The 27,835-nt window shown below is 56.0% G+C and overlaps 1 protein-coding gene across 2 annotated transcripts; it reads left to right on the top strand.

Annotated features, from left to right (window-relative positions):
- On the top strand, positions 1–27,835 carry GDNF (glial cell derived neurotrophic factor). 2 transcript variants are annotated; one of them, XM_036410450.2, is made up of 3 exons: positions 1–640; positions 5,361–5,456; positions 24,808–27,835. In XM_036410450.2, exons 2-3 carry the CDS (start codon positions 5,384–5,386, stop codon positions 25,293–25,295), a joined length of 561 nt encoding a protein of 186 aa, XP_036266343.1. In that variant the 5' UTR covers positions 1–640; positions 5,361–5,383; the 3' UTR covers positions 25,296–27,835. The 2 variants fall into 2 exon arrangements, with proteins under 2 accessions (XP_036266343.1, XP_036266341.1); XM_036410448.2 differs by having other exon boundaries at positions 5,361–5,531.

The raw sequence follows: 27,835 nt of genomic DNA, 5'->3' as shown, positions 1-27,835 counted from the left end.
GGAGGGGCGCCTCGCATCGCCCACTCGCACCCGGAGCCCCGGCCGCGGGAGCTCGGGCGCCTCCTGGCTGCTGCTCTCCGTTCACCTCTTCCACCGCCGCCTCCCGCCCTCCCCTCCAGCAGCCCCGCGCTCCCCGCCCCCGCCCGGCCCCCCGGGCCCCGGGCCCGGCTCCCCAGGACCAGCCCGCGCCCCGGGCGCCCTCATGTCTTCAAGAGGCGCCCTGCGCTGGCTGACGCGGTGCCTCGATCGGATCTCCAGGCCAGACCTCCGCTGCGGGGGCCGCCCCCGCCCGGCCCGGCCCGTGCTCCCCGGCGCCGCGCCCCGGGAGGGCGCCGAGCGCGGCCACCACCGCTGAGCCCCGGCCGTGCCGCCCCCGACCCCAGGCTCGGACCTCGGCCTCCGGGGGCGCGGGGGCCGGCGGGGGAGCTGTCGGCATCCTTCGCCCTCCTGGCGGCGGCGGCGGCAGCAGGAGCCTCAGCCGCCGCCCCCCGCGCGGCCCCGGGATCAGGAACCCGTCGCGCCCCCGACCCGTGGGGCGGAGCTCCGCGCTCCTGCCCGCGGCCCGGATGGGGGCACTGGCTGGGACTTGGGGCTCCTGGAGTTAATGTCCCGCCGGGGGTCTGCGGAGACCGGAGCCGAGGTGAGTGGAGGCGCGGGCCCGGGCTGGAGGGGGCGGGCGGTGCCTGGAGTCGCCGGCGGGCACGGCGGGCAGCGGGCGCCGGAGGCGGGAGGAAGGGCGCGCGGCTGGAGCCGGGGCAGCGGCGGGATCGGGCAGGGGAGAGACTAGAGGGAACCAGGGCGACCAGGAGGGAGAGAAGTTGGACGCGGGAGAGGCCGGCTTTGCGGAGGGGCAAGTTGCCCTCCCACGTGAGCGGAGATGTGGTGCCCGTGCACCTCGGAATGTTCGAAGGGGCAGTTTTCCTCCTCGGCTCGGCGGGGCGCTCTGCTGTCCAGCGCGCGGCTGGGGGTCATCTCCGGACCCACTGCCATGGGAGAGAGTCCCCCGGGGACGGGCTCTGGGAGGGGAAACTTCCTGGTGACCCGGTCCCGTCCGTTCCGAGGGCCCCGCCAAGGCGCTGGGGACCTAACATAAGAGCGTTCCCCTCCTCCGGGCGCGGCGGGCTTCAGTCCTCGCCCTTTTCGGAGCCCCGTGGCCGGAACGATGCCAAAGCCTGCAACCCCGACTACCCGTCCCGTCCAGGTTAGGAGAGGGCCTCCCTGGCCAGGTCAGGACGCGGGCCTCCACCTCCAACACACACTGGGACCTCCCTAAGGCCTCATTTTAATGTTCTCTTTTCTCCTGTGCCCTGTGCCACTTCCCCATACCACCACCACCCCCTCCACGCCCTCCACCACCTCCCCCTCCACCCCTCTACCACCACAGCCGCCACCACCATCACCATCACCTCCACCACCCCCTCCGCCACCACCCCCTCCACCACCTCCACCACCTCCACCCCCTCTACCACTGCCACCACCACCTCCACCACCTCCACCACCTCCACCACCACCCCCTCCACCGCCTCCCCCTCCACTCCCTCCACCACCCCCTTCCACCCCCTCTACCTCCCCCTCCACCCCCTCTACCACCACAGCCGCCACCACCATCACCATCACCTCCACCACCCCCTCCGCCACCCCCTCCACCACCTCCACCACCTCCACCCCCTCTACAACTGCCACCACCACCTCCACCACCTCCACCACCACCCCATCCACCACCACCCCCTCCACCAGCTCCACCAACTCCATCCCCTCTACCACTGCCACCACCACCTCCACCACCACCCCCTCCACCCTCTCCACCACCTCCCCCTCCACCCCCTCCACCCTCTCTACCTCCCCCTCCACCCCCTCTACCACTGCCACCACCACCTCCACCACCTCCACCACCACCCCCTCCACCACCGCCACCACCATCACCATCACCTCCACCACCACCGCCACCACCTTGCCTCCCCTGAGGCAGCTTTCCTCGCGGTTTGGTTTCCAGCCCCACCCGGTGAACACGGGCCCTCCTCACGGCAGGGAAGGTACTTTGGCTGGGCCACCCCACCATCCACCCCACCCCACCCGCCTTCGGCGCCCCCAGGTTTGGGAAACCCGCCCGCAGAGCGGCGCGCCCCGGGGGGAGGCTGCGGACCCCGCACTCCCGCGCTCCGCGCATTGGCCCGGCGTGGCTCCGGCCTCCGCCCCGGGGTGTCCGCGCCCCGCTCCTCGGGTTTGAATCTGCGCTCCCAGTGCCCCAGGGAGGGATACCGCTTCCAGACCCCGCACCGAGCTCCTCCCCAAAGCCTTCGCTCTGGAGGGGAGGGAGGGACAGAGTCGCCCTTTCAACAAGTGCTGGGTGTCCGGGAGGCCCGCTGCGTCCTCGCCCCCCACTCTCGCAAGGGGTTCAGGTGACCCCGAACCTGAAACCCGGCCTTTTAGCAGAAAGACCCCTCTCCAGACTGTCTCCGGAAAGCGCCCCTCATGCTTTCCCCTCCCCCGGTCTGGGGTCCCAGCGCGGGGAGAGTGGGACCTCGGGGGGGGGGGGGGGGGGAGGCACAGGGAGGTAAAGCAATCCATTCCAGCATCTTCGGTCCTTACCCAAAGGCAAACCCCGCGCCACCCCCTCTTCTCTCCCTGAGACCTGGGTCCCGAAGGCAGAGCCCAAAGGGGCCTCCCGCCTGCCGGACGCAGGAAGGCGCGGAGGCTCTGGCGGCGGAGCTGTCACCCCGACGCCGGGAATCGGGGGAGGATTCTCACTGTAGGTTTCGGGGAAAACCAGCCCCGGTGCGGCGAACAGAGAAACACGAGGGAGAGAGGATGCAGAGGCGGGGGCCCGGAGAGCGGGGGTGCTGGCGAGGGCACTCAAGTTCCGGGGAGTCGCGTGGATTTGGGGGCGGGTGGGAGGGGAGCGCTCGTTCACGGGCCGGTGTCCTAGGAAAGTGCCAGTGCGGCCTCCCCTCCCGCGGGCCGCGGCGGCGTCTGGCGCCCCCTGGCGCCGGGAACTCAGCAGCGCCCGGGCGAGCGGCTGCCTCTGCGGCCCCGCAGCTCCGGGGCGGGAAGGACGGACCACCCGGCCCTGCGGGGACGGCCTGCGGGGCACAAGGAGGGGTGCGGAGGCCCCGGCGGGCCGGCTCGGGAGGAGCTTGGGGCGCGCGTGGCGGCTGGTTCAGCAGGAGGAAAGGGCGCAGGGAAGGGCGGCAGGAAGGCGTCGGGCAGATGTGCTTTGAGAAAGCGATCCGGACCTGCAGGGACGGCGCGGGCGGGCGGGCGGGGCGGGGGCCCAAGGGCGCAGAGAATGCCTCCCTGGAGGCCGCTGCGGGTGCCCAGGCCCCAGACCGCCTCCCCCTCCCCCTCCGGGAGCTGGAGAGCCGGCCCCGCGGCGCTCCGAGGGGGGTCCGCCCTCCCAGGCCGCTGGCGGGACCGCTGTTTGGGGGCCCGCGCCGCACCGGCCGCGGGCGGAGTCTCTCCTCCGGCGCCTCTCTGCCGGCCTCGCCAGGCTTCTCACTGGGAGCTCCACTTCCCGTGTAAAAAGCGCTCCGTCGGCCGAGCCGGGGACAAGGAGAGCCCCTGTTCCTGCGGAAGAGACTCTGATGCCTCTTCGGCTTCCGATGGCGCGTTAGCCCCGCGCCTGCCCGCTCCTCGGGGCCGCCGGCCACCTGCCACGCACCGGGGAGCTGGTCCCGGGGAGGGGGCCGAACGCCTGGCGCCCCCGGCCCCCGCGCCCCCAGGCCCCGCGTCCCCGGTCCCCGCGACCCCAGGCCCCGCGACCCCGGTCCCCTCGCCCCCGGTCCCCGCGCCCCCGGTCCCCGCGCCCCCGGTCCCCGCGCCCCCAGGCCCCGCGCCCCCGATGCCCGCGCCCCCAGTCCTGGCGCCCGGCCTGGGTCGGGGCCACGGGCCCGCGCGCCTCCCCTTCTCCCCGGCGCCGGGGCTGCAGGTGGTCCGAGTCCCCAGTCCCCGCCGCCCCCGGAGCCCACAGCTGCGTGGCGACCAGCCGCCGCCCTGGGGGGACTGCACCGTCTCCGCGGCGGGAGGGGGCTGCTGAGTTAGGCGCTGCCGGGGCGGCCGCAGGGACCCCCGTCGGGAGCGCTGGGCGGCGGCGGAGGAGGCGGGATCCCGGGAACTCAGGGGGAACAGGCTGGCAGGCCCTGGCACCACCTGGAAACCGCCTTGCTCTCCCCCGGGGGAGAATTTCGGGGGTTTTCCTAGAACCCGTTTTATCTGGAGGAGAGGGGATAATCGACTTGAGAATTCCCATAGGAACTGGAACGCTGGCGTTGGGGAGGTTCTGGGTGACACGCACCCCGGGGTGCCGGCGTCCCTCCCCACCTCCTAATTGGGTGGAGTTTGGCCCCGAGTTGACCAAGCCTTTTCCTGGCCCGTCCCGCGTGGCGGGGCCTCCTCTCTGGGGTGGCGGGCCTCCTCTGGGGGGTGAGGGCCGTGAAGCCTAAAGGAGTCCCCCACTCATGGCGGCCTAGGCCTTCCGAGGCCGGTGCATCCCCCCGCCACCACCTGTCCTCCCCCCCCCCCACACACACACACACAGGCCAGGACTCGGGTACATGGTCCAGGAGTGACATGATGGGGCGCCGGGAGGCTCATGCCCCCCTCTTCCCCCCTCCCCCCCACGCTGCGGCCCGGGGCGCGCCCGCTCCGTGCTCCTGGGGCTCTTGCACACGTCGGTGAACGCGCATACCTTCCAGAGGGGGAACGAGCATTTACACCGAGTGGACGCCTCGGGGAGTTATGTAACTTAATACCGATAATCCCACCTCGGCCCACAGCCTCCCGGTCCCTGCTGACTCCTGGTTCCCACCGCCAAACAGGTGGGCTGGGGTGGGGGCGGCCCATGGGGTCCGCTCGGCTGGGCTCAGGATCCGGACCCGGGGCGCAGGGGCGCCGGCTTTTGTGCCAAAATACAGGATCTGGGCACTTGTTTGGGCTGAGAGCCGGTCTCCCCGAGGCTGTCTGGAGAGGTCTCTGGCTGGGGCGGCGCACAACGCAGTGTGGGGGCTTCCTGGTCGCCCCCAGAGGATGGGAGGGGGGCGGGGGCGACAGAAATAGGGGCTGGCTAGGAATCCTGGCGTCCTTGAAGTACCCCGGGGTCTTGGAGCCGTCGTTTGGGGACCGATGGGGGAGGCCCTGGTCAATAAGACCCGGGCGCAGGGTACCCGAAGAGAGAGGCGGTTGCATGTGGAACCTGAGAGAGGGTCGCTGGGGTCGCACCTGGAGGGGAGCGAGGAGGAGGGGCCCAGAGCGCCCCGGGGCTGGAGGGGGGGGAGCGGGCCTCGGAGGGAGGGGCTGCTGTGGGGGGCGCGGGACGGCTGTGCCAGGGCCCCGGCTAACCGCGCTCTCGGTTCTCCCGCGGGCAGGTGCCGCCGGCCGGGACTGCAGGATGAAGCTATGGGATGTGGTGGCTGTCTGCCTGGCGCTGCTGCACACCGCGTCCGCCCTCCCGCTGCCCGCCGGTAAGAGGCCTCCCGAGGCGCCCGCCGAAGACCGCTCCCCCGGCCGCCGCGCGCCCTTCGCGCTGAGCAGTGACTGTAAGAACCGTTCCCTCCCCGCGGGGGCCCAGGCGGACCCCCCAGTATCCCCCCCACCGCCCGCAAGCACCCGACCGGCCAGCCCAGCGCAGGCGCTTCAGGCCGCTGCCCAGAGGCCAGCCTAGGCTGTGGGGGTCATGGGCCGGTTTGCCCAGGACAAGGGAGGTCACGTGGTAGGCTGTGCGTTTGGCTTTCAGATGGACAGACATCTAGACCACGGCCACCAGCCACAGAACACAGTCCTCTCTCTCTCTCTCTCTCTCTCTCTCTCTCTCTCTCTCTCTCTCCCTCTCTCTCTCTCTCTCTTTCTCTCTCTCTCTCTCTCTCTCTCTCTCACACACACACACACACACACACACACACATACATGTACATTTTGTTTTGTTTGTCCTTTCTTCCAAACCTTTTGCCTGAAAGCAATTGCATCTCCCTCCTAAACCGTCCTTGCCAGGGGAGAAGCTGGAGTTTCATTAGCCAAACCCGCATCAGAGGAAGCCCGGGAGGGACAGGATTGCTGGAGCAAGAGCTGGGCAGTGTCAGGTCTGCTGGGACAAGGGCCTGCACTAGAAACACAGGGTAACCGGCTGGCCGGAACTGGGGGCGCGCTGCCGTCCACCCCACACATGGCAGTGTTCACTCCTAAGACGAGAAACCAGGCTGTGCAGGTTAGAAGACCCATCAGGATGGCGCCTCTCCCGGGTGTTTTAGCGGGCTCTTTCTCAGGCGTCAGCTGTGGTTTCCTTCACCCTCCGCTCTTCAGAAGCGTGTCTGCTGCCCGAAGCCAGGCATGCTGCATTACAGGTTAGAGGTCATGAGGGGGGAGGGAGGATGTAGGTAAGGATTGTATCATAACATTTGATACAATCCCCAAAGACAGCCAGGTCACCCTGGCTACTCCCCCTCCCGTGATTCCCACCTCCCCCCACCTGCCACCCCCCCCCCACCCAGCTACTTTGCACTTGAAATATTCTGTGGTCACAGGCACAGCACAAGTGGCCCCACAAGTCAGCTGTGTGGCAAGAGTCCCCCAAACCCCGCAGCCTTGGGCTGAGAACAGCCTGGGAAATGGGGTGCCTTTATTATATGCTTCTTGACAACAATAAAAGCATCTTCTGCCGGCCGTCCCCCAAAAGTTCCTTTTTCAAGGCAAAGGAGGACTTCAAGAGTGACTTAGGTGAGAAAGAGGACATGCTGGACTCCTTGGAATTAACATATCTGCTCTCAGAGTTTCCGTCACTCGGTTGTACAGTAGAAACCTATTCTTAAAGGCTGTGGTCTCCGGCGCGCGTTTCCGTCTGCGTCTCTGTGAATGATTCTGCAATCCGACCTTCCATGTAAAATGCCCCTCAGGACCAGTGTCTCTCACATAGCGCCGTGTGAGTGACGTGAGTGACGTGGCGTTTCATCCATTCGTGTAGCTTAGGCCGGAGGCCCGGAGGCCCCGTGGCAGACGATCGTTCTCTCACCAGGCCGTGCCGGAGGGGACAGTGGCTGCCAAGGGATGCAGCCCCTTGGTTCCTGGAGCCCTCAGTAGCAAACCAGTGTCCCGCCCACCTGGGCTCAGTCAATGCTGGCGCCTGGTTCTGGCTCTGCTTCCCACGGACTCTGTGACTTTGGACCCGTCATTTACTTGCTTGAGAACTCAATAAACAATTTAAAACTGTACAGGAAAGGAAGGACTTTCTTCTCCCAAGTGCCAGTGGCTTCGAGTCTTGCCCCCTGGCCCTCAGGCGGGAAAGTCTCCTAAGAGAGCTCTGCTCTTTGGAATCACCGGGGGAATGTGGATTGTTGACACTGGGCCTCACCTGAGAGGTTTGGACTTAATGGGTCTGGGGGTGGCCTGGGCACCTGGAGGTTTGGTCTTCCCCGGGTGAGTCTGATGTGCAGTCAGGATTAGAATCACTATGATCTGCTAAGACCCTACGGAAATCTGCCTCCAAGGTACCACCAATCACACAGCAAGGTAGCATTGTCCCTGCTGACCGGGGAGGAGGGGAAGCCTGTTAGGGGCGGGAGAGATTCCTTCCCCTTTCCAAAACGAATCTTGAGTCGCAGTGGACAGGATTCTGACTCCTCCACTTACATCCGAACCAGCAGAGCGCCCAGGGCTGCTGTCTCTGTGGGAAGACCCCGCAGATCTCAGAGGAAAGTTGCAGAGAAACGGGGTCGCCTCCTGAGCCAGACGGACTTCTCTCCAGGTATGTCCAATCCGGTAGCAAGCTGTCAGCACAGGGAAAGCGGGATCCTGACAGTGTGCAGGCTCTGAGCACTCCACCATGTCAGCGCGGCCCTGCCCGGCGCTGACATTTATATCCTGCACTGTACACCGGGCCGCTGGGTAAGGCTTGTGCAGAAAAACATTAAGTCACTTATTCCATTTGAAACTATAAGGTGCCATAAATCCTGGCCGCTCTTCCTCTCTCACGTGGTAACTTAGTGGCGGCTCTTTGACGCCGCCCCAGACATTCTGTGACGCTCAGAAGGGACTGGGCTGTGCCCCGTCCATGTACTCGCCCTGGCGTTGCCTGTGTCCTGCTGGTCCCAGTGTCCGTGAAGCGGTCGGGATTCTGTTCCGAGGATGAACTGCCCAAGGAGAAGTGGTCAGTGGCTCCCTTGCTTCCCTAGAGGTTGGCTACAAAGCAAATGGGCTGTGGCCGCCCCCTATAGCAACTTCCAACATGTAGAAACCCACGGGCTTGTGATTTTCCTTGTGGGGCATCCAAGACTCTTCTTCCCTTTGGCTCCCTTTGTTCTTTCATGTTGCTTTTTGCCAATCTCTTCTCCAAAGAGGATTAAGGTGGGCATGAGGAAGGTGGAACTCACAGGGCATCCCACTTTAGAGTCACAAGGAAACCCCCAAGGCAGGCTGCCCAAGAGTCCCAGGGAGGCAGGAGGCAGGTCCGCCGAAGCTGGGGCCAGAGTTTCCCCAAACCACAGAGAGTATTTGGTTTGCTATTTGGGGGGAACCCTTTATGTGAGAGGAAGGATGTCAACTGTGGACTAAAACCATCTTGCACAGTTTGTGTGAATGCATTAGTTCCTCACAGTCACATACAGGGTCTCAGCTGTGGGTGACAGCTCACTCTAACGGTGTTTCACAGAAAAGGCACCAAGTGTGTGTGGTGTTAAGAAGCTGTGATCTACTAGCATGATTCACTTAAGAGTTCATGTGTGGCTGTCTGTGCCAGGCACTGTCCTCGGTGCTGGGGAACCCTTGGTACACATAGAAGACAGGGCTCCTGCCCTCATGGGACATACTATCCAGTGTGTAGGGGTGCGGTACCATTTGGTAGCTATATGAAGCGATAGATGGGTGGTGTATTTATGTTAACTAAGAGTAAATGGGAAAACCCTGGACTGGTAATGTGGGCTTTGTTTGTGGGACTGGAAGCGGCTAGAGGAAACGTGGAGGTTGTTGGGCTGTAATTACAGGTCACCCACAGCTTGTTGTAATATAACGGGATTATGTTCCTCCTGTTAGTGGCATGTTCATAAAATTGCCTATAGCAGTGGTCGGCAAACTCATTAGCCAACAGAGCCAAATATCAACAGTACAATGATTGAAATTTTTTTTGAGAGCCACGTTTTTTAAACTTAAACTTCTTCTAACGCCACTTCTTCAAAATAGACTCGCCCAGGCCGTGGTATTTTGTGGAAGAGCCACACTCAAGGGGCCAAAGAGCCGCATGTGGCTTGCTAGCCCCAGTTTGCCGGCCACTGGCCTATAGGAGCAATCTTCTAAATGAAGCTAGCAAGTAAGCCACGATGTAACTGAAATACAGTTCACAATATTACTGGGCTCTGTAGGAGGGCAGAGAGCAAGAAACTAGGGCATTTCAAGAGCAAGAGCCCCATTCCGTTCAGACTATGGTTTGGATCCCAGCTGTTACTTCACATCTCTTAAACCTCCGCTTCCTCATCGGTAAAATAGGGGTAACATTAAGCCTGCCTCATGGGTGGCTGTAGGGTTAAATGGGATAATGCTTCGAAAAGCCCCAAATATGAGAATTGTCGTTGCTGTTTGTCACCCTCCTGTTTCCAATGGCTCATGGCCCTGCACCCAAAGAGCACCTTTTCTCCCACCGCTTCGGCCAAGACGCCACTCTCACGGCGGAATTTCAAGCAGCGCAGCAGGATTCCGAGAGTGAAAGCAGTGCAGGCCTGGGGGGGAGGCTATTTTGGGCCCCACCGTCATGGGGTCCGTCAGCACGCACGTAGGCGGGTCAGCCTTGCCTGGGAGTCTGCCCCTGGGTCAGCTCCCCCTGGCGCTTCCCAGGTTCCCCTTCCCCCATCTTCTAAGCTCACATGGTTCCTGCGGAATTTCCCCCATCAGATCCTCATAGTGATGATGAGGAGACCCTCTTCCCTATGGAGAGAAAGGAGCCAGGGCCAGCTAAGAGCTTTCTATGGGAGCCGTCATGGGACTGTGAGTTGGAGGCCACCTGTATTGAGAGACTTTGTTTCTGTCCTGAGTGATCCCAGCTGGATATTTAATTTGTTTCCTAAACTCAGCAAAAAACTTTAGTGAACTTGAGTAAACGGTCAGCCCTTGGTTATCCAGCTAAGGACACTTCTGGTGCAACCAGCTGGTTAAATGGTAAGCTTTCCAATGGAATGTGATGGGATATAGCATAAATATAGTCCCAAGAGCTATTGCTTCGTATAGCTCTGGGAACTATAGGAATGAGCCATACTGTAATCAAGTGACTCTCTGAGCTACAAAGGGGCTCCTGGGATCAAGAAATTGCACATCAGAAGGAGGAAAAAATTTTTAAAATAAATACAGGGACTGGGGGAAGAAATTGCATGTCAGACTTTTAGGAGTCACTGATTCCTTGCTTGAGATCTGAGTCCACCATCTCGCTCTGGCCTCAGGCTCCAGACCTATTTCAAACTGTGGCTGTTTAGAGAAGTCTATTTCAGGCTTCATTTGAATTGGCCCATCTTAGGACCTTTGGCTGATCCAACAGCCAAAGAATTCTGCTCAAAAGATTCTACTTTTGCCTATAGGAAAACAAAAGCTGTCCGGCGTGTTCCCCTTCCCACATCCCTTTCACTTTGTTTACCCAGTGCCAGCCTTTACTCAGCTAAAACACGTGCTCTTTAATTAATCACTGGAGCTCCATCGAGAAGCAAGTATTAAGTAACTTTTGCGCCAGGCCCTATGTGGCATCTAAAGGCAAAACTGTGAACTTAAATAGCTTATGATCTGGTTGTAAAGTATGGATGGGCAGATGGTGGGTGGGCGGGTGGGTGGGAAGGCGGTTGTCAGCCTGACAGATACCTTTGTCTGCCAGAGGTTTACGTTAGCTGCGGTCACGGTAAGAATTCCCAGCAATGAGGTCACTGGAGATCACAGCAGGAAAGGATCGGGAGAGGGGCAGGATCTGAGCTGGTACTTGAAAGACGGGCATTAGGAAGGGGAGGAAGAAGGAAAAGAGCACATTCCAGACCAAGGAGAAGCGGGGGCAAATGTGTGGCCGCCATATGGGGAGGGGGGAGGTGGTGGACACAGGAAGAGGCCAGACCCGCCGCCAAGTGCTGGGAACAGGTGGCGGGAAGTGGTGTGAAATCTAGGACAGCTCCGTAGGTGACAGCCAGATTAGGAGATGCTGTGAAACCCAGGAAAAGAGGGTGCTTGCTCTGTTCTCTGATGGCCGTGGGCGCCCCTGAAGCTCCTGGCACAGGCTGGTGGCCGAGAGTGGGATCTGGTTTAAGGTGACCAGATGTCCCACTTTTGGTGGGACAATTCTGATTCTTAACAATTTGTCCCGTGTCCCACAGTGTTTTAAAAAAAAGTCCCGATTTTTGGACAAATTGTTAAAAAGCGGGACATCTGGTCACCTCAATCTGGCTGCAACGCCATCTTGCCCTGTGGAGGTCACACAGGTGGCGGCTGCTCACCAGTGGGGTGTAAGGCACAGGTGCCGTTTCACTTTGAGATAGGGTGCCTTGTGTTTCAGAAGCTTCTGGGTATAAGCTGTCTCCACCTATCAATCCTCAAGTAAGGGACTAGTACCTCTTAGTGGCCCACATGCTAACCCTGCTTTTAACAAATAGCTTTATGTCTTGTCCTAAAATCGAGGGTGCTTGCCGAAACCGGCTTGGCTCAATGGATAGAGCGTCAGCTTGGGGACTGAAGGGTCCCGGGTTCGATTCCGGTCAAGGGCATGTACCTTGGTTGCGGGCATATCCCCAGTAGGAGGTGTGCAAGAGGCAGCTGATCGATGACTCTCATCGATGTTTTTAACTCTCTCCCTTCCTCTCTGTACAAAATCAATAATATATATATATATATATATATATATATATATATATATATATATATATTTTTTTTTTTTTTTTTTTTTTTTTTTTTTTAAGTGAGGGTGCTTGAGCCCCTGCAGACGAGAGGAGATATTAGTATCCCCATGTTGCAGACGAAGAAATGAGACCTAGAGAGTAGTGCAGGGTCACAAATTCAGGAATGGTGAGTCCAGAATTCAGCCGCCCAACTTCTAGCACCAAAGCCGGTAATTTGGTCCCCACATAGACTGTGCTCCCACATCAGACGACTAAGGTAACACAGACACCGTTTGTTAAATTACATCCACTGCTCTGCCGGTGTGGCTCAGTTGTTTGAGCATCGGCCCACATACCAAGAGGTCGTGGGTTCAGTTCTCGGTCAGGGCACGTCTGAGTTTCAGACTCGATTTCATTTCTATCTCTTTCTCCCTCTCCCTCTTCTCTCCCTAAAATCAATAAAAACATAATAAAAAATAAAAAATAAAAACTCTGCCCTTAAAAAAAAAATACATTGACCAACACGGAAGCACAGATTCCCAGGAAAATCAAGCAAGCAAGCCAATAAATCTCCTGTAGGCCCTTTCCGTGATTTGGTTTGGGCTGCAGTGGGGCCTGGGCTCATATTATTAACTAGAGGCCAGATGCATGAAATTCGTGCAAGAGAGGGCTTCCTTTCTCCAGCTGCCAGCACCGGCTTCCCTCTGGCGCCCAGGACCCAGGCTTCCCTTGCAGGCCTGGCTTTGTCTGGAAGGATGTCCATTCCAATTAGCATATTATGCTTTTATTATTATAGATGGCTACTTCACAGACAGAGAGAGAAACGTGAATTTCTCTATGTACTCCGGTAACCCGGATGCCTTGAGCAATGAGAGAAGGCTCCCTAACTGTTTGGGACATAGCAAGGTCTCCTCAAAGCTTGCTAGGCTTACGCCTTTGGGAAGCTTCTGGAAGGTACTTCTTCTCTGATCCCTCCTCCTCTGCCCAGGGAATGAGGCATTCACATGGGAACATGCGCCTGTGACTACCACATGGGGAGCGGAGGGGGTGTGCACAGGCAGTGAGGGTCGCCATGGAAAACACCTAGTTCGCTAGGTGGACACAGAACCCACTTTTGTAGACTAATAACTGAAGTGGGGCATCATGAACTTGCGCCCAGGATGTTGTAAGCTATTGCATACATCTAAGATGACGTCTATAGCTTTTTATCCTAAGTTCAGTTCCTTGTACCGATGTGAGGTCCAGCCCATTTGGGAACCGTATCTGTGCTTCCCATATATTTTTGGAAAAGCTTTGACCTTGCAGATTTAGCGTATTCAACTCCTAGAGAAACATGAAACTCATCGGCCCCAATAAATGGACTTTTTGGTCAGAAAAGGGCCAAGTCCATTTTTAAGTCAAATACACATGTTAACATACATGCATGAAAACCATCACACTTGTCGATCTTAATTACAGGATGAATAGATGGATGGGTGGGTAGCCAGACAGGCAGATAGAGCACAGAGCCTCGCCAGAATGAAAGACAGCACCACCTGCCTCAATATGTCTTGGGTTATTCACCCGGAACCTTTCCTCAGTAAGAGTTCACGGCACAGAGAGTCCTCATGTACCCTTCACCAAGTCTCTTGGCATTCTGCTTCATCTTTATTTTCTGAATCTTTTGGGAGTTAGTTCCCAGAAAACCATCCAGCAGCTCAGCGGGTACCTCCTAAGAATAGGGAGATGGTCTTATGGAACCACAATCCAGCTGCCAGTCTCAGGAATTTAACGTCGATACGCTACTGTTACCTAACAGAGGGTGCGTAGTGAATTCCCCCGGTCCTGCCAATCATGTCTTTTTTAGTTGTTTTCCTAATCGAGGGTCACATTTGACCACCACGCCTCTTTATTCTCCTTTATTCTAGACTAGCCCCCAAGCCTTTTTTCCTCACTACACTGACATTTTTTTAAAGGTCCAGGCTGCCGCACCTGCGGCCCTGCAGACTTCCCTTCCGTTTGGATTTGTGATAGTTCTAGGCCAGTGGTCGGCAAACTCCTCAGTCCACAGAGCCAAATATCAGCAGCACAATGATTGAAATTTCTTTGGAGAGCCACATTTTTTAAACTTAAACTTCTTCTAACGCCACTTCTTCGAAATAGACTCGCCCAGGCCGTGGTAGTTTGTGGAAGAGCCACACTCAAGGGGCCAAAGAACCTCATGTGCCTCGCAAGCCACAGTTTGCCGACCACTGTTTTAGGTGATCAGGGTTTGTCAACCTCAGGACGCTAAGTTCATGATGCTGGGCCCTCCCAGGAGCCACCGAACCTGACTGTCCTTCCCTGCACCTTCAGTGTTACCCTGGCCATGCTTCCCGAGAGAAGGGGTGAGATGGAGAGAAGCACACCTCTCCCGGTGAGCAGGAGGGCAATTGAGAAAGGGGGGCCAGGCAGCTTCAGGGGTGTTCGCAGGCAGGCCAGTTCTGGGAGAGACAGCACGTGTGCAAGTTTGAGGATCTCGAAATTGATTCTCTTAAAATGACCGACAGGCACTCTGGAAAGTGTTCTGTGTCCCCAGAGGGGGGCCAGCCTCAGCCCCCCGGCACTGATCTGGCCAGATGGACACAGAATTATTCTCCGTGAGCCAAGGAACCTGCTGATGCCTGTCAGGTTCATGGTTGGGCATTTTTTAAAAATATATTTTATTGATTTTTTTTACAGAGAGGAAGGGAGAGGGATAGGGAGCTAAAAACATCTGTCAGCTGCCTCCTGCACACTCCCCACTGGGGATGTACCTGCATCCTAGGTACATGCCCTTGACCAGAATCGAACCTGGGACCTTTGAGTCTGCATTTCAACGCTGTATCCACTAAGCCAAACTGCCCAGGGCAATGGTTGGGCATTTTGAAAAACACAGAAGATGGCAGACACCTAAGACAGACCTGCTTCTCTGCCCCAGAACACAGACCACCATGCCGGGGCCCGGGCCTCTCCTGGGAGCTGCGGGACCAGGGTCTCATCCCCGTCAGGGAAATCTCGCTTGGTCTACAGCCGGGGGAGTGGGTCTGCACGCCATGGCCTCTGTGTAGACATCACTGAGGAATTGCCACAGACGTGACAACCATGTGGACTTCCTGACACCGCGTGTCCCAGGCTGTCGGGCCTGAGCTGAAACCTTTCGTCCCTCCGGGAACGGGGTGGCCATCCCCGTTTTAAGGGGCACTGGGGACTCCGTGTGGTTCAGCAGCTCAGCCGACCCCGGACCCAGGGCTGCCCGAGCCCAGCACTTGGGACCGTGTCACAAGATCGTGTCCCGCCAGCCCAGGACACGGTGGCACAGCGACACAGTGATGGAGCTCTCTGGCTACGACAGAATGTCAGCAAGGAGGGAGCCAGGCGCTGGGGTTTGGGGAAGGGGGACGTTTCTGAAGGAAACTTAGAACTGATGACAGGAAGGGCCAAGAGATTCATTCCAGTAAATGTGCTCCCTGGGGCAGGGGGGAAGGCCTTCCCCACGCCTGACCACAGGTCTAACAGACTCAGCTGATGGCAAACACTCTTCTCTCTTCCCCTCGCTTTTCCTTTCTTCTCTCCATCCCTTCTCCTCCTTCCCAGGTCCCCCAGGCCTCTTCCCCACAGCTCCGCCCACTGGGAAGGGCTGGGGGTCCCCGGGAACCCTGGCCTCTCGGCCACAGGCAGGCTCTGGTTCCACTGCTTCTGGGGTCCATTGGGGTTTCCCCCAAACTGCCTGCCTCTGATGACACCACGGGGATTACTTTCCCCAGGGGCTTGCTGTGCACTTAATCTAAGCAGGCGTCTTCAAACTACGGCCCGAGGGCCACATGCGGCCCGCAGAGGAGTCTGATCCGGCCCGCCAGGTTTTTTGGGCAGTGAGCACAGCTGAGGTGTTACAGTAGGAATTAGTAGTTCATATAGTCCGGCCCTCCAGCTCTCTGAGGGACCGTGATCTGGCCCCCACTTTAAAAAGTTTGAGGACCCCTGAAGGTGACCAGACGTCCCGCTTTTGGTGGGACAGTCCTGAGTCTGACCCATATACACATCAAGTTTTGAGGCTCAAGTTCTTTCCAAAAATTGGGACTTTTAAAAAATGCCGTAGGACTCGGGACAAATTGTTGAAAATTGGGACTGGCCTGCCAAAAGCGGGACATCTGGTCACCTTACCTTAATCTGATCGGGTCACCTCCTCGCCCTTCTCCACGAAGGTCATTCCAAGGGCAGCCGCGGGGCCCCTGGTGCACCTCGTTAGCGCACAGCCTTCATTGCCGACTGCGAGTGCTCTCTGCTCCCACCAGGTGTGGGTGGATCAGCTACCAAATGGACACCCCGTGGGCTGCTTTCCTGGCTTAAAAGCAGGAGGAAGGACATTTTCCCCCCAGGGGAGCCATGCTCTGTTACTATAAAATTATTAGCATCACTAGCATAAAAGTGTGGACACAGGTGGAGATCACAGCAGAGTAATTAGAATCAGAGGAACAAAATGGATATTAGCCTGGCTGCCTAAGTGACTGGGTTTTTGGGGGGTAGGGGGGTGGGAGGGGGTTGTTTTTTGGCTGTTGGTATTCATGCAGCAATTTCCATCATAATTCGGACAAGTATTTTTAGTTAAGTGGTAGGATTAAAAAAATTCTAGATGCAGTATGACAAATAAGTGTGTGCACTATCGGTCCCAGTAGAGATGGGAAAGAAAGTGACGCCGCGATGGGCGAAGTGGCTGTTCAAAGTGTTCGCCGGCCCCGATTTCTCTTTCTGAAATGGTTTGTGATCTGATTGGTCTTTTCCTTCTGCCTTGAGAAGGTCCAGAAATGGCAGTTTTAAGACAACAAAACACGGGTGTTTTTACAACGCAAATACTTTTCAAAGAAACCCGAGTCATCGTGCCTTACTGTCCACAAGCCACTGGTTGTGGGGAGCCGCACTGGTAGCTCCGGCCGTGGCCACGGTGGCTCCGTAGACGGCTCTGCGGGTGATGATTCTTAGCGAGCAGGTGCTGGGGACCCTCGAGAGGTTAGCCCGAGAGGAGCGCCGGGTCAGGGGGGTCGGCTCGCACTGGACAAACGCTCCATCCACAGCAAGGCGAGGACGCTTGTTACATCGTGTGAGACGCACCGCGCCCCAGGCCTCAGTGACTGATGGACTGTTTTTCTAATTAGTTGAAACAAGTGGCCAAATTAACACTTTTAAGTAGTAGCAGATGACAGGACTTAGTGGAGTTTTTCAGGGAACTGGGACATTCTCGGGGACGAACATGGTGTATTTCAGAGGCCGATGAAGGTCAGATGAGGACCAGGGTCGGCCGGGCCCAGGGCCAGCTGTGGAGCTCTCGCAATCCCTTCGGTGGCCCCAGCCTCAGGGACAGGAGCTGCGTCTGACCCACACACGCTTCAAGTGGCAACACCAGAGATGAATAAGAGAAGAGACTTTAAGGAAGCGGCAAGTCTCCTGTTTGGCTTTTGGATGCTGGAGAGTGAAGGATGGCAAACGGAGACTGAGGTGGAGGGATGTCTCCCACTAGAAACTGGGGGTTTTGAGGCTCAAATTCAGGACCTGTCTGTCCATTGTGTCCGAAGAGGGCACAGGAAGAGCCTTGATGTGTTGACAGATGAGTGGCGGTGATCATCTCAAATGCTGGGTCAAGAGGCAAACTGAAAAGGCTGAGAACTAGAACCTACAGTACTTCCTGTGCGGCTTCCCGGCCCCGAGGTAGTGGGATGCTGAGGGACACCCCCGAGGAGGCCCCTGCCGGACAGAGGTGACCAGCACCAAGGCTGGGCAGCCCTGTCCACCAAGACCCTGTCCACATCTCTGGCTTTTAGGCCCGGGAGGGGCCCGGAGGGTCTGGTTGACCTCACCGGGCTCTGAGTGACGAGTCCAAGGTCAGGAGGCTGGGCCGGGCTGACCCAGACTGGCATCCCGGGCTCCGGCCCCTCCGGCTCTGCCACAGGAGCCCACGCCGGGTGCCAGGGAGCACTGAGGAGCTTCCGGAGCCGGGGCCGCGGTGTCTGCCTCTGCCGCCGCCCTTGGCTGCCGGTATTCTGGCCTCAGCTGGGCCGCCGCCAGCCCTCCTGAGCCCCGGGGGCCGGAGCCAGGCCGGAGAGGCCCTGAGGCCACGCTCGCCCTGCGTGGGGACAGGGTGTTGGGTTCCGTGGGCACGGCCGCCTCCTGTTAGAATTCATCCGGAATTTTCAGCCGCAGGTGCGCTCCTCACTGCCTGCTCTGCACTCGGGGGCTCACCATGCCGGGTGGAGTCAGCTGTCTGGCTGTGGGCGTGGGAGGCTGAGGGACCGTGGCATAGGATGCCCCTCTATCCCAAAGCTGCAGGGGAGTCAGAGGTTTGCCCGGAAACAAGCAGGTGTCATGGAGAACTACGATGGGTTTGAGCTTTGACACCAAAGCCGCTGGGGCCACATTTACGAGCGCCGTGGCCCTGGGCAGATGTGGGTCTGCGCTGAGCCCCACTTTCCCGGTCTGTACAGTGGAGAGACTGTCGATCCCTGCTTTAGCCTTGCAGGGATGTGGCTGGGTTTAAAGTTAGCTCTTTGTGAAAGTCGGCATCCATCCATCCTTTATATTGGTAAGGTGGTTTCGTTAAGTGCATCAAGGAAGCTGTTTTTAAAATATAGAATGAAATGTTGCTGTGGGAGGAACTGTAAAAGACCCCACGATGTAGTTCTGAGGATATCTCAATAGTAGTGAAAGAAACGCATGTTTGTGCCTGACTGAAAAAAATAGCTAATCTAAAGCATGACATGAGCCTGACTGGTGTGGCACAATGGTTGAGCGCTGACCTATGGACCAGAAGGTCACAGGGCATATGCCCAGGTGGCAGGCTCGATCCCCAGTGTGGGGCATGCAGGAGGCAGCCGATCAATAATGACTCTTATCAGTGATGTTTCTATCTCTCCCTCTCCCTTCCTCTCTGAAATCAATCAATACATATATATTAATGAATGACATTAGTTGGGAATTTTCTTGAGAGGTTGTATGAATCTTTTCATATAAGCATGCATGTGTTTATATATACATATATGTATAATTATCTGTATATAACTACACACACACACACACACACACACACACACAAAAGCTGGTGGTGGCTCAGGAGAGAGAGAACCATTTTTCATATTCTTGGTCTGCAAAGCAATGTGGACCTGACCTGGGTGCAGGTGGGCAAAGAATACTAGGTTAAATGTCCCCACTTGGGGTTTCCACTTGCCTCCTGCCTGTGGGCAGCCCCTCGGGGAGCCTCTCACAGGGGCAGGGGCTGCCCAGCACCTCCACAGCCCGCACAGCACCCCAGGGACCAGCCCACCCAGCGCCGGGCATGCCTGGCGTGTGGGCCTCCAGGCTGGCCCCAGGCCCTCTCACCTTCATGGCCTCAGGGGGCGGCAGCTCAGCCCTGCGGTCCTCGGTGCGCTAACCGTTGCCCATGCACAACACGGATGCCGGCGCTTTACCTACAGAGGCCCGTCCTCCCAGAGCAGCCACACCTGGGCCCGAGGCCCTGAGCCCCCCACAGCCCGGCTGGCTGGGAAGATGGCTCCTGCTTCCTGGGACCGTCGGGCTCCTCCCCTTGGTCCTCCGAGCCTCCTTCCGCTGGGGTCAGGGGTCATCCCCTCGAGCTTGTGGACAGCCCTGTTCAGCCGGGCTCCTGTCATTTTCAGACTAGCCATAAAGGGCCCACGGCTCGAAGACGGGCTGAAGGCTGGCCTAGCCTTGAATCTGACATGACCCTGTGATTAGAACCCAGCTCACCTGGCCTGTTGCTAGGAGGAAGCTGGCATTCGGGCGACTATGCTGGCCAGCCAAGGCCAGAATCCAAGTTCTGTACTTCCAGCGTCGCTGTTGCAGGGAATTCTCTGAGGCCTCCCCGTTGTTCCTGTAAACACTCGATTAACTTGAAAAAAAAAAATAGTCACTCTCCCAGCTCCTTGCTCCCAAGGGGGCGTGTTTTCCTCCATAATCGAGGGAGGCCACGTGTGCCGGGGGCGGCTCGTTCTGGGATCCTGCCCCCACACAAGGCCCCATGTGTTTAAATAACTGTGCGCACAAAGGGCACATCGACGGGGAAATATTTTAAATAGAACGATGCCAGCATAATCGGTTGCAAACTGAAAAACAACTTAAGTGCATTTGGGTATTTTTATTTTTCAACAGCTTGAGCTTTTATTTTTATATATTTTAAATATTTTTTTTATTGATCTCAGAGAGGAAGGGAGAGACAGAAGCATCAGTGATGAGAGAGGAGCATGGATGGGCTGCCTCCTGTAGGGCTGTCCCTGGGGATTGAGCCCACAACCCGAGCATGTGCCCTTGACCAGAATCAAGCCCAGGACTCTTCAGTCCACAGGCTGACGCTCTATCCACTGAGCCAAACCGGCTAGGGCAAAAACTTGAGCTTTTAGAAGGACCTGTTTTCCAACCAAGATCTCTCCCCCAAGTTGGTCTGGGAAGTGAGCAAGTGTTTTGTTGGTTGTGTGTGTGTTTTTTAAAAAAGATTGCCCTCTTTTGTAGTTTGCAGGTATTTTACTATCAAAGTTAATACTAAGGAGGGCCAGTCGTGTAGCTGACAGTCTGCCAAGCCCTTTACAGCATAAAGAACACAATGATATGACTTTAGGTCTTAATGTAGGGAACCTTTCCAAAGCCCAGCGCCTGTCTGCCCCTCAGCTGGGGAATTCCTGGAACACTGAGGCAGCGCAGGGCTTCAGGCATTCTCAGCAGGAGGTCGGAGGACAGGCTCAGTGAGGTGCTTGGCTCCTGGCCCCCCACATACCTTGTGCTGAGGCCGCTCTATGATTGAACTCAGTCAGCATCCATAGGCCCGGAAACGGGAATTGACTTGGAAGGGACAGGACTCTTTACTCCGTGGTTTAGAAAATATAAGGTTGCCCTTTTCTGGTTCCCAAAATGTATATATATCCTTGTAAAACTCTCAGCATACATACCTTTTTCTCTATTTTTCAATAAGAAGAAAGGGGAGGAGGGGGAGTCCTCAGTTCAGGAAGAGTCGCCTGTGGCCTGAACTTGGGACTTAAATCAATATTCCCACATTGACAACAGTGTGAGGGAGGTTTTCCCACAGAAAGGAGAAGGCCTCATTCACTGCACTCCTCAATAACACATCGAATGTTTCTCAACTGCGTCCCTGTGCCAGGCGGCCTTTGAATTCAGGGAACCCCTCCCCCAAAAGCCAATGTGGTTGGTGCAATTACCCCGCCACTCACATCATCCCAAAGAGCCCAAGTGGCCCTTGGAATAGAGAAAAGGGGCCCTGGCCAGCGTAGCTCAGCTGGTTGAGTGTTGTCCCAGGCACCTAGAGGTCACTGGTTGGATCCCCGTCAGGGCACATGCCCAGTTCTGGGCTCCATCTCCAGTTGGGGAGCATGCTGGAGGCAGCGGATGGATGTTTATCTCTCTCCCTCTCCCTTCTTCTTTATCTAAAACCAATAAAAACATTTTTAAAAAGGATAAAAGGACTATAAATAGTCTCATAATGAAGTTTAAGTATGACCCAGACATTATGGAGGAATGCTTATGCTGAAAATCTATCTACTATTTATCAGAAACTCACGTTTAAATAAGTGTTCGGTGTTTTGTCTAGCGACAAAGCCAATGGAAAAAGGTTTGCAATCAGAATGTCTTAAACAGGAGGGAACCTGTTTGTCAGGAACTTTGAAAGTATCTGGTAATAAATAAGAACATTATAAATGCTGAATCAAGTCATTATTATAACCGTAGCCACATGAAATTGTAATTTCTCATGTCATATAAAGTAATGAGTCTCTACACCAGCCTAGTTGAACTTTAGTAAATCAAATGTTCCCCCGTTAGTTTATGTTAACATCTTAGTAATGTTTCATCCTCATTGGTAATTAATCTCCAGCTGATTCTGAGCTGATTTTAACGTTCTGTGTTCCCAGGATTGTAAGTTAATGATCTATTCGGGAATTCTTCAGTGGCTCCCATCCTGGGAGTCCTTTGTGAAACAAAGAGCCTTTTTTACAATTGGAAGACTTCTCTTGATTAATCGCCCTTTGAATACAGCCATTTTAGAAGTTCAAGCATGGATGTCTGAAACTGAGCACACCTTACTGGGGAAAACAATCACAAACAGCATAAGCAGCTCATTTTTCAAAATAAGTAATTCATTTCTTTACATTAGACAGATTTAAAGTTTTGTTTTAAGAAAAAAGAATGCTTCCTAGGGAGGTGCAGTTAGAAAGTGTCGGAGGAAGTGACAGCCCAGCACCCTCTCCCTCCTCAGTCCTGCTGGGTAAACCGGGACTGGGGTGCAGGAGGTGGGCATGCGCCCTAAGGCTGGAAAGATGCAGGAGGCTGGGGAGGGGAGGTCCGCTTGCAGCTGGTTCTTCAGCTCGGCTCCCAGGTGGAAAATGACTTGCAGACCGGTAGGTGGGGCACCAGGGCATCCCTGTGGCAGGCAGGAGGGGCAGGAGGGCAGCAGGGCCTGGATGGGGGCTTGGGGGAGAGTGCGTTCTAAACAGATAGGGTGGAACTTGGTGGGGGGCATCTGAAAAAGGAGTTGAAGGGGATGTGGGAGGGGAGCCATGAGGTGCTCTGAGGAAGTGTTCCAGCAGAGAGGGAGCAGCCCGAGTCCCCGCTCCAGTCTGGTTTATGGTTCTCAGCCCTCACGATGTTGTCACCAGGAGCATTTGGCCATGTCTGGAGGCCCTTTAGTCTGTCCCTGGAGGGGGGAAGGGGGGGCACGCTACTGGCATCAGTGGATGGAGACCAGAGATGCATTAAAAATCCTACTATGCACCAGTCAGCCCCCAACAGCCAAGAATGAATGATTTGGCCCAAAATGCCAGTAGTACCAAGACTGAGAAACCCTGTGTCTGAGGAACATGAGGAGGCCAGGGATGCTGGAGGGAGGCTGGGAGGGGAAGGTGCGGTCTGAGGGAGCAAGGGCTGGGGGAGAGCAAGGCAGGCTCAGGGCGGGCCTCAGCCCCCCTTTTCCCCCCCTCCCACCCGAGAGAAATGGGAGCCATTGGTGAGGTGGGGCAGAGCAGGGATGAGAGAAGCATGCACAGTTTTAAGAGTGCTGCTCTGGCTTCAGGTGGGAAATGGGCATGAGGAGGGTAAGGTGGGGACAAGGCAGTCATCCTGGCAGGAGATGAGACGGGGCATAGGCTGGGGTGGAGTAACTTCAGGACTTCTGGGCAGCAAAATTGTCCAGTGCCAAATTTTATCTTTTAGCTGTATTTTTGAAATTGTTGTGGGAAGCAGCAGTTTAGGTGTTTACCTATGCCGCAATCTTGGTTCCTCCTCAGTGCCAAATTTTAGACATCGGGTACCTGGGTGCTCTGGGAATGTCACTAATCCCACTCTGTCCATTATTATAGTTCATGTTATATTATATTATATTATATTATATTATATTATAGTCTATATCTAGATAGATAGATAGATAGATAGATGATAGATAGCTGGCTGTGGTTAAGTCATGTCAGCTGGATTGTTGTACACAATAGGATACCTGATACCTGGTACAATCAGTTCATGACAGGACAATTGGATGTGGGTTAGGCACAATGTAATCCTTTCCTACTCTATCACAGTCTTGGAAGAAAACAGTCACTCTTGCTAACAGCTCTTCTGTGGTATATTTTGTTAAGGCACGTATAACCCTACACAGACTAAATCTTCTGAAAATGGGATGAGGAGAGCATAAAAGTTCTGGCACCTAATAAACGGGCATTCGAATTACTCACCTCTTTCAGAAATGTATTAACGTGTTAAAATGGTTGACCCTCTCTCACTTGACCAGTGAAAGCAAATGCCGAAACACAGCAGAAAACACTCAAAGGCAGCAAACTCCTGCTTCTACCCAAAGGGCTCAGACATTGTAGCAGGGCCTCCTCATCCCTCCATGCAATAGATGTCCCGAAGGCCACAGGTCTTGTCCTGTTTTAACCAAAGACAGTGGAGTCATGTGACAGCCTGCAGCAGCGGCTGGGCCCACCCAGGGTCCCACTCCACGTGTGCACACACTGCATCTCCTCCCACTTACGGCCAACACATGTCATTGTCGTCTTACAGAATTACCATATATTTTTTTAATCTCATGCTGTTCCAAGAAAGTGGTAAATTAGCCTCTTTGTTAGTGAAAAGTAATCTGTCCTGCAGTCTCTTTGTGGTTTTTTTCAGGAAGTTTTAAAACAGATTTGCCTTCATGAGCTTTTCATTTGTTCCATCAGAACTATTCCGGCCCCCTCCACTGCGCAGAAGTGTTACCGTGTTTCTCCGAAAATAAGACATCCTCCGAAAATAAGACCTAGCGCATAGAAAGATAAGACATCCCCTGAAAATAAGACCTAGCGCAACTTTGGGAGAAAAAAATAATATAAGACACTGTCTTATTTTCGGGGAAACAGGGTAGGTGGGGGAGATGTCAGGGAGGACCGCTGGATAGTAGCCAGGTTGGGAGACTCTGATCCAGAAAATTCTTTGCCCAGGCTTTCCATGCAGCGCCTGCATCAGCATCCCTCCAGGGTCTGGTAAAAGCTGCAGACTCCTCGGCCCCCCACTTACCCACCCCTAAGAATAGGAGCCTGCCTTTTGGGGGAGCACCTTGACTCATTCTCAGTTTGTGACCTACTATTCTAGGCTATTTTTAGTCTAGAAAACCAGCTCTGAGGACCAGCCTGCTCACAGCAACATGTTAAAAATGGACATGTTATCCCAATGAAAACTGTGCCTCTAAGGATGTTTTCTACAAGAAAGTGTGCCACCCACGGCTCAGTCTCTCTCAACAGAACCATGTCCCTCCTTCGGAGTGTTGGAGGGTGCCTGTCGGCTGTTCTGCAGGGGGGGAAGGGAGGAGGGGGACAGTGGTCACTCCACTGGCCGGGCTGCTGGCTCTGCCGTGCGTCCCGTCCTGGCAGAGTTCAGGCGGCACTTGGGTCTAGAAGACGCTGGCAATGGTCAAGGTCACTGTCTCACGTTTTCTCTTTCCTCTTTTCTCGTTGAACAGCCACTATGCCAGAGGATTATCCTGACCAGTTTGACGACGTCATGGACTTTATTCAGGCCACCATTAAAAGACTGAAACGGTCCCCGGAAAGACAGATGGCCGTGCTGCCCAGAAGGGAGCGTAATCGGCAGGCTGCCGGCCCCGCCCACCCGGAGAGCCCCAGAGGGAAGGGCCGGCGGGGCCCCAGGGGCAAGAACCGGGGCTGCGTCCTCACCTCCATCCACTTGAACGTCACGGACTTGGGTCTGGGCTATGAAACCAAGGAGGAGCTGATCTTCCGGTACTGCAGCGGCTCCTGCGAGGCCGCCGAGACGATGTACGACAAAATCCTAAAGAACCTGTCCAGGAGCCGGAGGCTGGTGAGTGACAAGGCGGGGCAGGCCTGTTGCAGGCCCATCGCCTTCGACGACGACCTGTCGTTTCTGGACGACAACCTGGTTTACCATATCCTGAGGAAGCATTCCGCCAAGAAGTGTGGCTGTGTCTGACCCCGGCTCCAGAGACCGCTGTGTATGCATTCCTGCTGCGGTGCAGAGAAAGGGACCAAGGTTCCCGGGAAAGGTTTGCCCAGAATGGAAGATGAGGACCAAGGCAGAGGAGGAGGAGGAGAGGAAGAAGACGTGTGGGAGCCTGGGACAGAGAGATCCAGCTACACAGACCTGGACAGGAGAGGGAACGGCGTCTGGATTCTCCCGGACAACAGCCGATGCCACCAGAGGCCCAGGGCTGGTGACCCTGGGGCCGGGGTGGGGTTGCCATGGTTTCATCTGATGCAGCCCACCGGCACCAGCCCACCAGCCCACCAGTCACGGGCACAGTTGCAGATGCACTTGACACTAAGCCGGTGTGTCTCCTGTGGCCTGTTCTCACACATCTGGAGACACCGGGGAAATGGAATCCTGGTGTCATTCCTTGTCATTGCGTTTTTACTGCTGAAAGCAAGAAAGGTTTATTTTTGTGTCCCTCAGTGCAGACATGCCCGGGGAGGAGGGGGGTGGACGGGAGGCAAAGACACAGAGACAGTAACCTTTGCATCTGAAAGGTGGGGCCTGAGGGTTACTCCCACCAGTGTGCAGGGAGCCGCCGGCTGGTGGTTCTCTGGAGCTTGGTTCATGGGGTGGGTAGAAGTTGGCTAGGAACCAAAAAGGCTGTCCTCAAGACTAAAAACCAACCTGCGAGTGTTTCCTCTAAGGCCTTGGAAACAGGAAACGGGTTGCATTGTGTTTTTTTTTCCGGCAGCATTCTTGCAGGAGAGCGAGCGGGGAAGGCCCCTGCCTCCCGGGGCCGGGAGACCCCGCGGCTGTCGGTTTACAGAGAGACACGTTACATACACCCCAGCTCCGGCTGCGCGTGGTCACCAGTGACCAGAGAAGCTACTCGATGCAATGCATCTGTTTCAGATAACGGAAAATAGAGAAAAGATATTTATTGAGATTTAAGTTATTGTTATTTATTACCGTTCACTTAATGAGTTTCTCTTTCGTCCCTTATTTATTAAAGTTTCTTTTCAAAGGTGCCAAAGTACATGTGCTCGCAAAATGCAAAGAAGGGTGACAAAGGAAAGTTTAATTGGGAACAAAGGGTCCGTGCTTTTCAAAGTATTAAGACATTTTTCCGCTAGGCAAAAATCACCTACTTTACCTTTTTAAGAAAAGCCTTCCTTCATTTTTCCGGATCGCAGCATCTCCTCTGTTTTCCTTTCTTTCTCTCTTCCTTTTTACAGAAGAAATGCGTCCGAAGGAGCATGTCTGGCAGACTCCCTTCCTGGGAGGTGCGTGCCGAGACCCTCGGACCGTGGTTTTATATCTTTGTTAGCTCTTATGCTCCATGGATTTAACCTCTTATTCCCCACCACACAGAGCTGTCTGTGACATGCACAACCATATATATGAAAGGTTAAGTTCCTTTTGGCGGGTGGTTCTGGACCCAACATTGACCTAAAAGTAATATCCTGCCAGGTCTCCAGGGTTCCACTCTGAATGGAGACTCTTCCTCCATCCTTCCCGCCGTTCCTGAGAGCATGCCGTGCCTGGCATGGCCAACGGGGTCTGCGGGTCATCATCAAAGCCTTCAGGGTTCCACTCAGGTGACAGTGGCTGTCCCTGTGCAGTGACCCCTCCCATGGAAAAAGGTGGCCCAGAAGGGTGGACGCGCCCCCCGAGTGTGCCACGTTCCGATGAACGCCCTGGAGGGGAGGCAGGCGAATGAGAACAGCCACCTCCAAGAGCCCAGACCCCAGCCTGTGGGTTGCCGGCAGCTGGTGCCTGCACAGTCCACCGTGCCCTGTGCCAGAGCGTGGGGCACGCTTCATGAAAGGAATTTTTACCGAGGAGATCCTCTGTCACTGCCTGAGTGGCTGCTAGCCCCCACGTCTGACAGGGTTAGCCACAAAAAGACCCCACTGACCTCCCTCGAATCCTATTAATCTCACAAAGTAACCAGGAGGCAGCAGTTACCAGACATCCCTCTCCCCACCCCCAACACCCACGCTTGCCATGCTTCTGCCCTTCTCCGTCCCTTCTCGCACAACTTGGGAATGGAGGGAAGGCGCTTCCTCTCCCCAACCCTCCCCTGGGGCCAGAGCGGGGCACCCAGCCCAGCCCTCTGGTCACACCAGAAACAGCTAGATGCCACCCCACCCAGAGGCGTCTGTTCCATCCAGAGGCCTGGCAAGCTTGGGGGCTGGTGTCCCGGGGGCCACTCAGTGAGCCCCAGCTCCCCGTGGGGAGCCCCTGCCCAGAGGGCTGTAGGACTCAGTGGGTCCTACCCACACGCCGTAGCATCGCCTGCACACCCAGCCGGTTCTAACGGAGCCCGTCCTCGCCAAGTGCACGGAAGGGTAAAGTTTGTGATTTTTCTCTGTCGTTGCGATCACCGCCTGGTCCAGTGAGGAGGGCCCTTCTTTGGAAGTTCTGACTTCTCTGATCTGTCTCGGTCGTTTGTGTTACTCAACCAAAGTTCTCTACAGACTTTATTTTTGTACAATATCATTTTGTAACTTTTTACAAATAAAAGCTCATTTCTATTG

Source organism: Pipistrellus kuhlii, unplaced genomic scaffold, assembly GCF_014108245.1.
Source record: "Pipistrellus kuhlii isolate mPipKuh1 unplaced genomic scaffold, mPipKuh1.p scaffold_m20_p_4, whole genome shotgun sequence".
In the NCBI taxonomy this organism is placed as follows: domain Eukaryota; kingdom Metazoa; phylum Chordata; class Mammalia; order Chiroptera; family Vespertilionidae; genus Pipistrellus; species Pipistrellus kuhlii.
This window is presented reverse-complemented; position numbering and strand designations above follow the sequence as displayed.

Coding starts and splice junctions, on each gene's coding strand:
- GDNF (XM_036410448.2), top strand. CDS start 5,384: ATGAAGCTATGGGATGTGGTGGCTGTCTGCCTGGCGCTGCTGCACACC. Junction 5,532..24,807: donor CTTCGCGCTGAGCAGTGACT/GTAAGAACCGTT, acceptor CTCGTTGAACAG/CCACTATGCCAGAGGATTAT.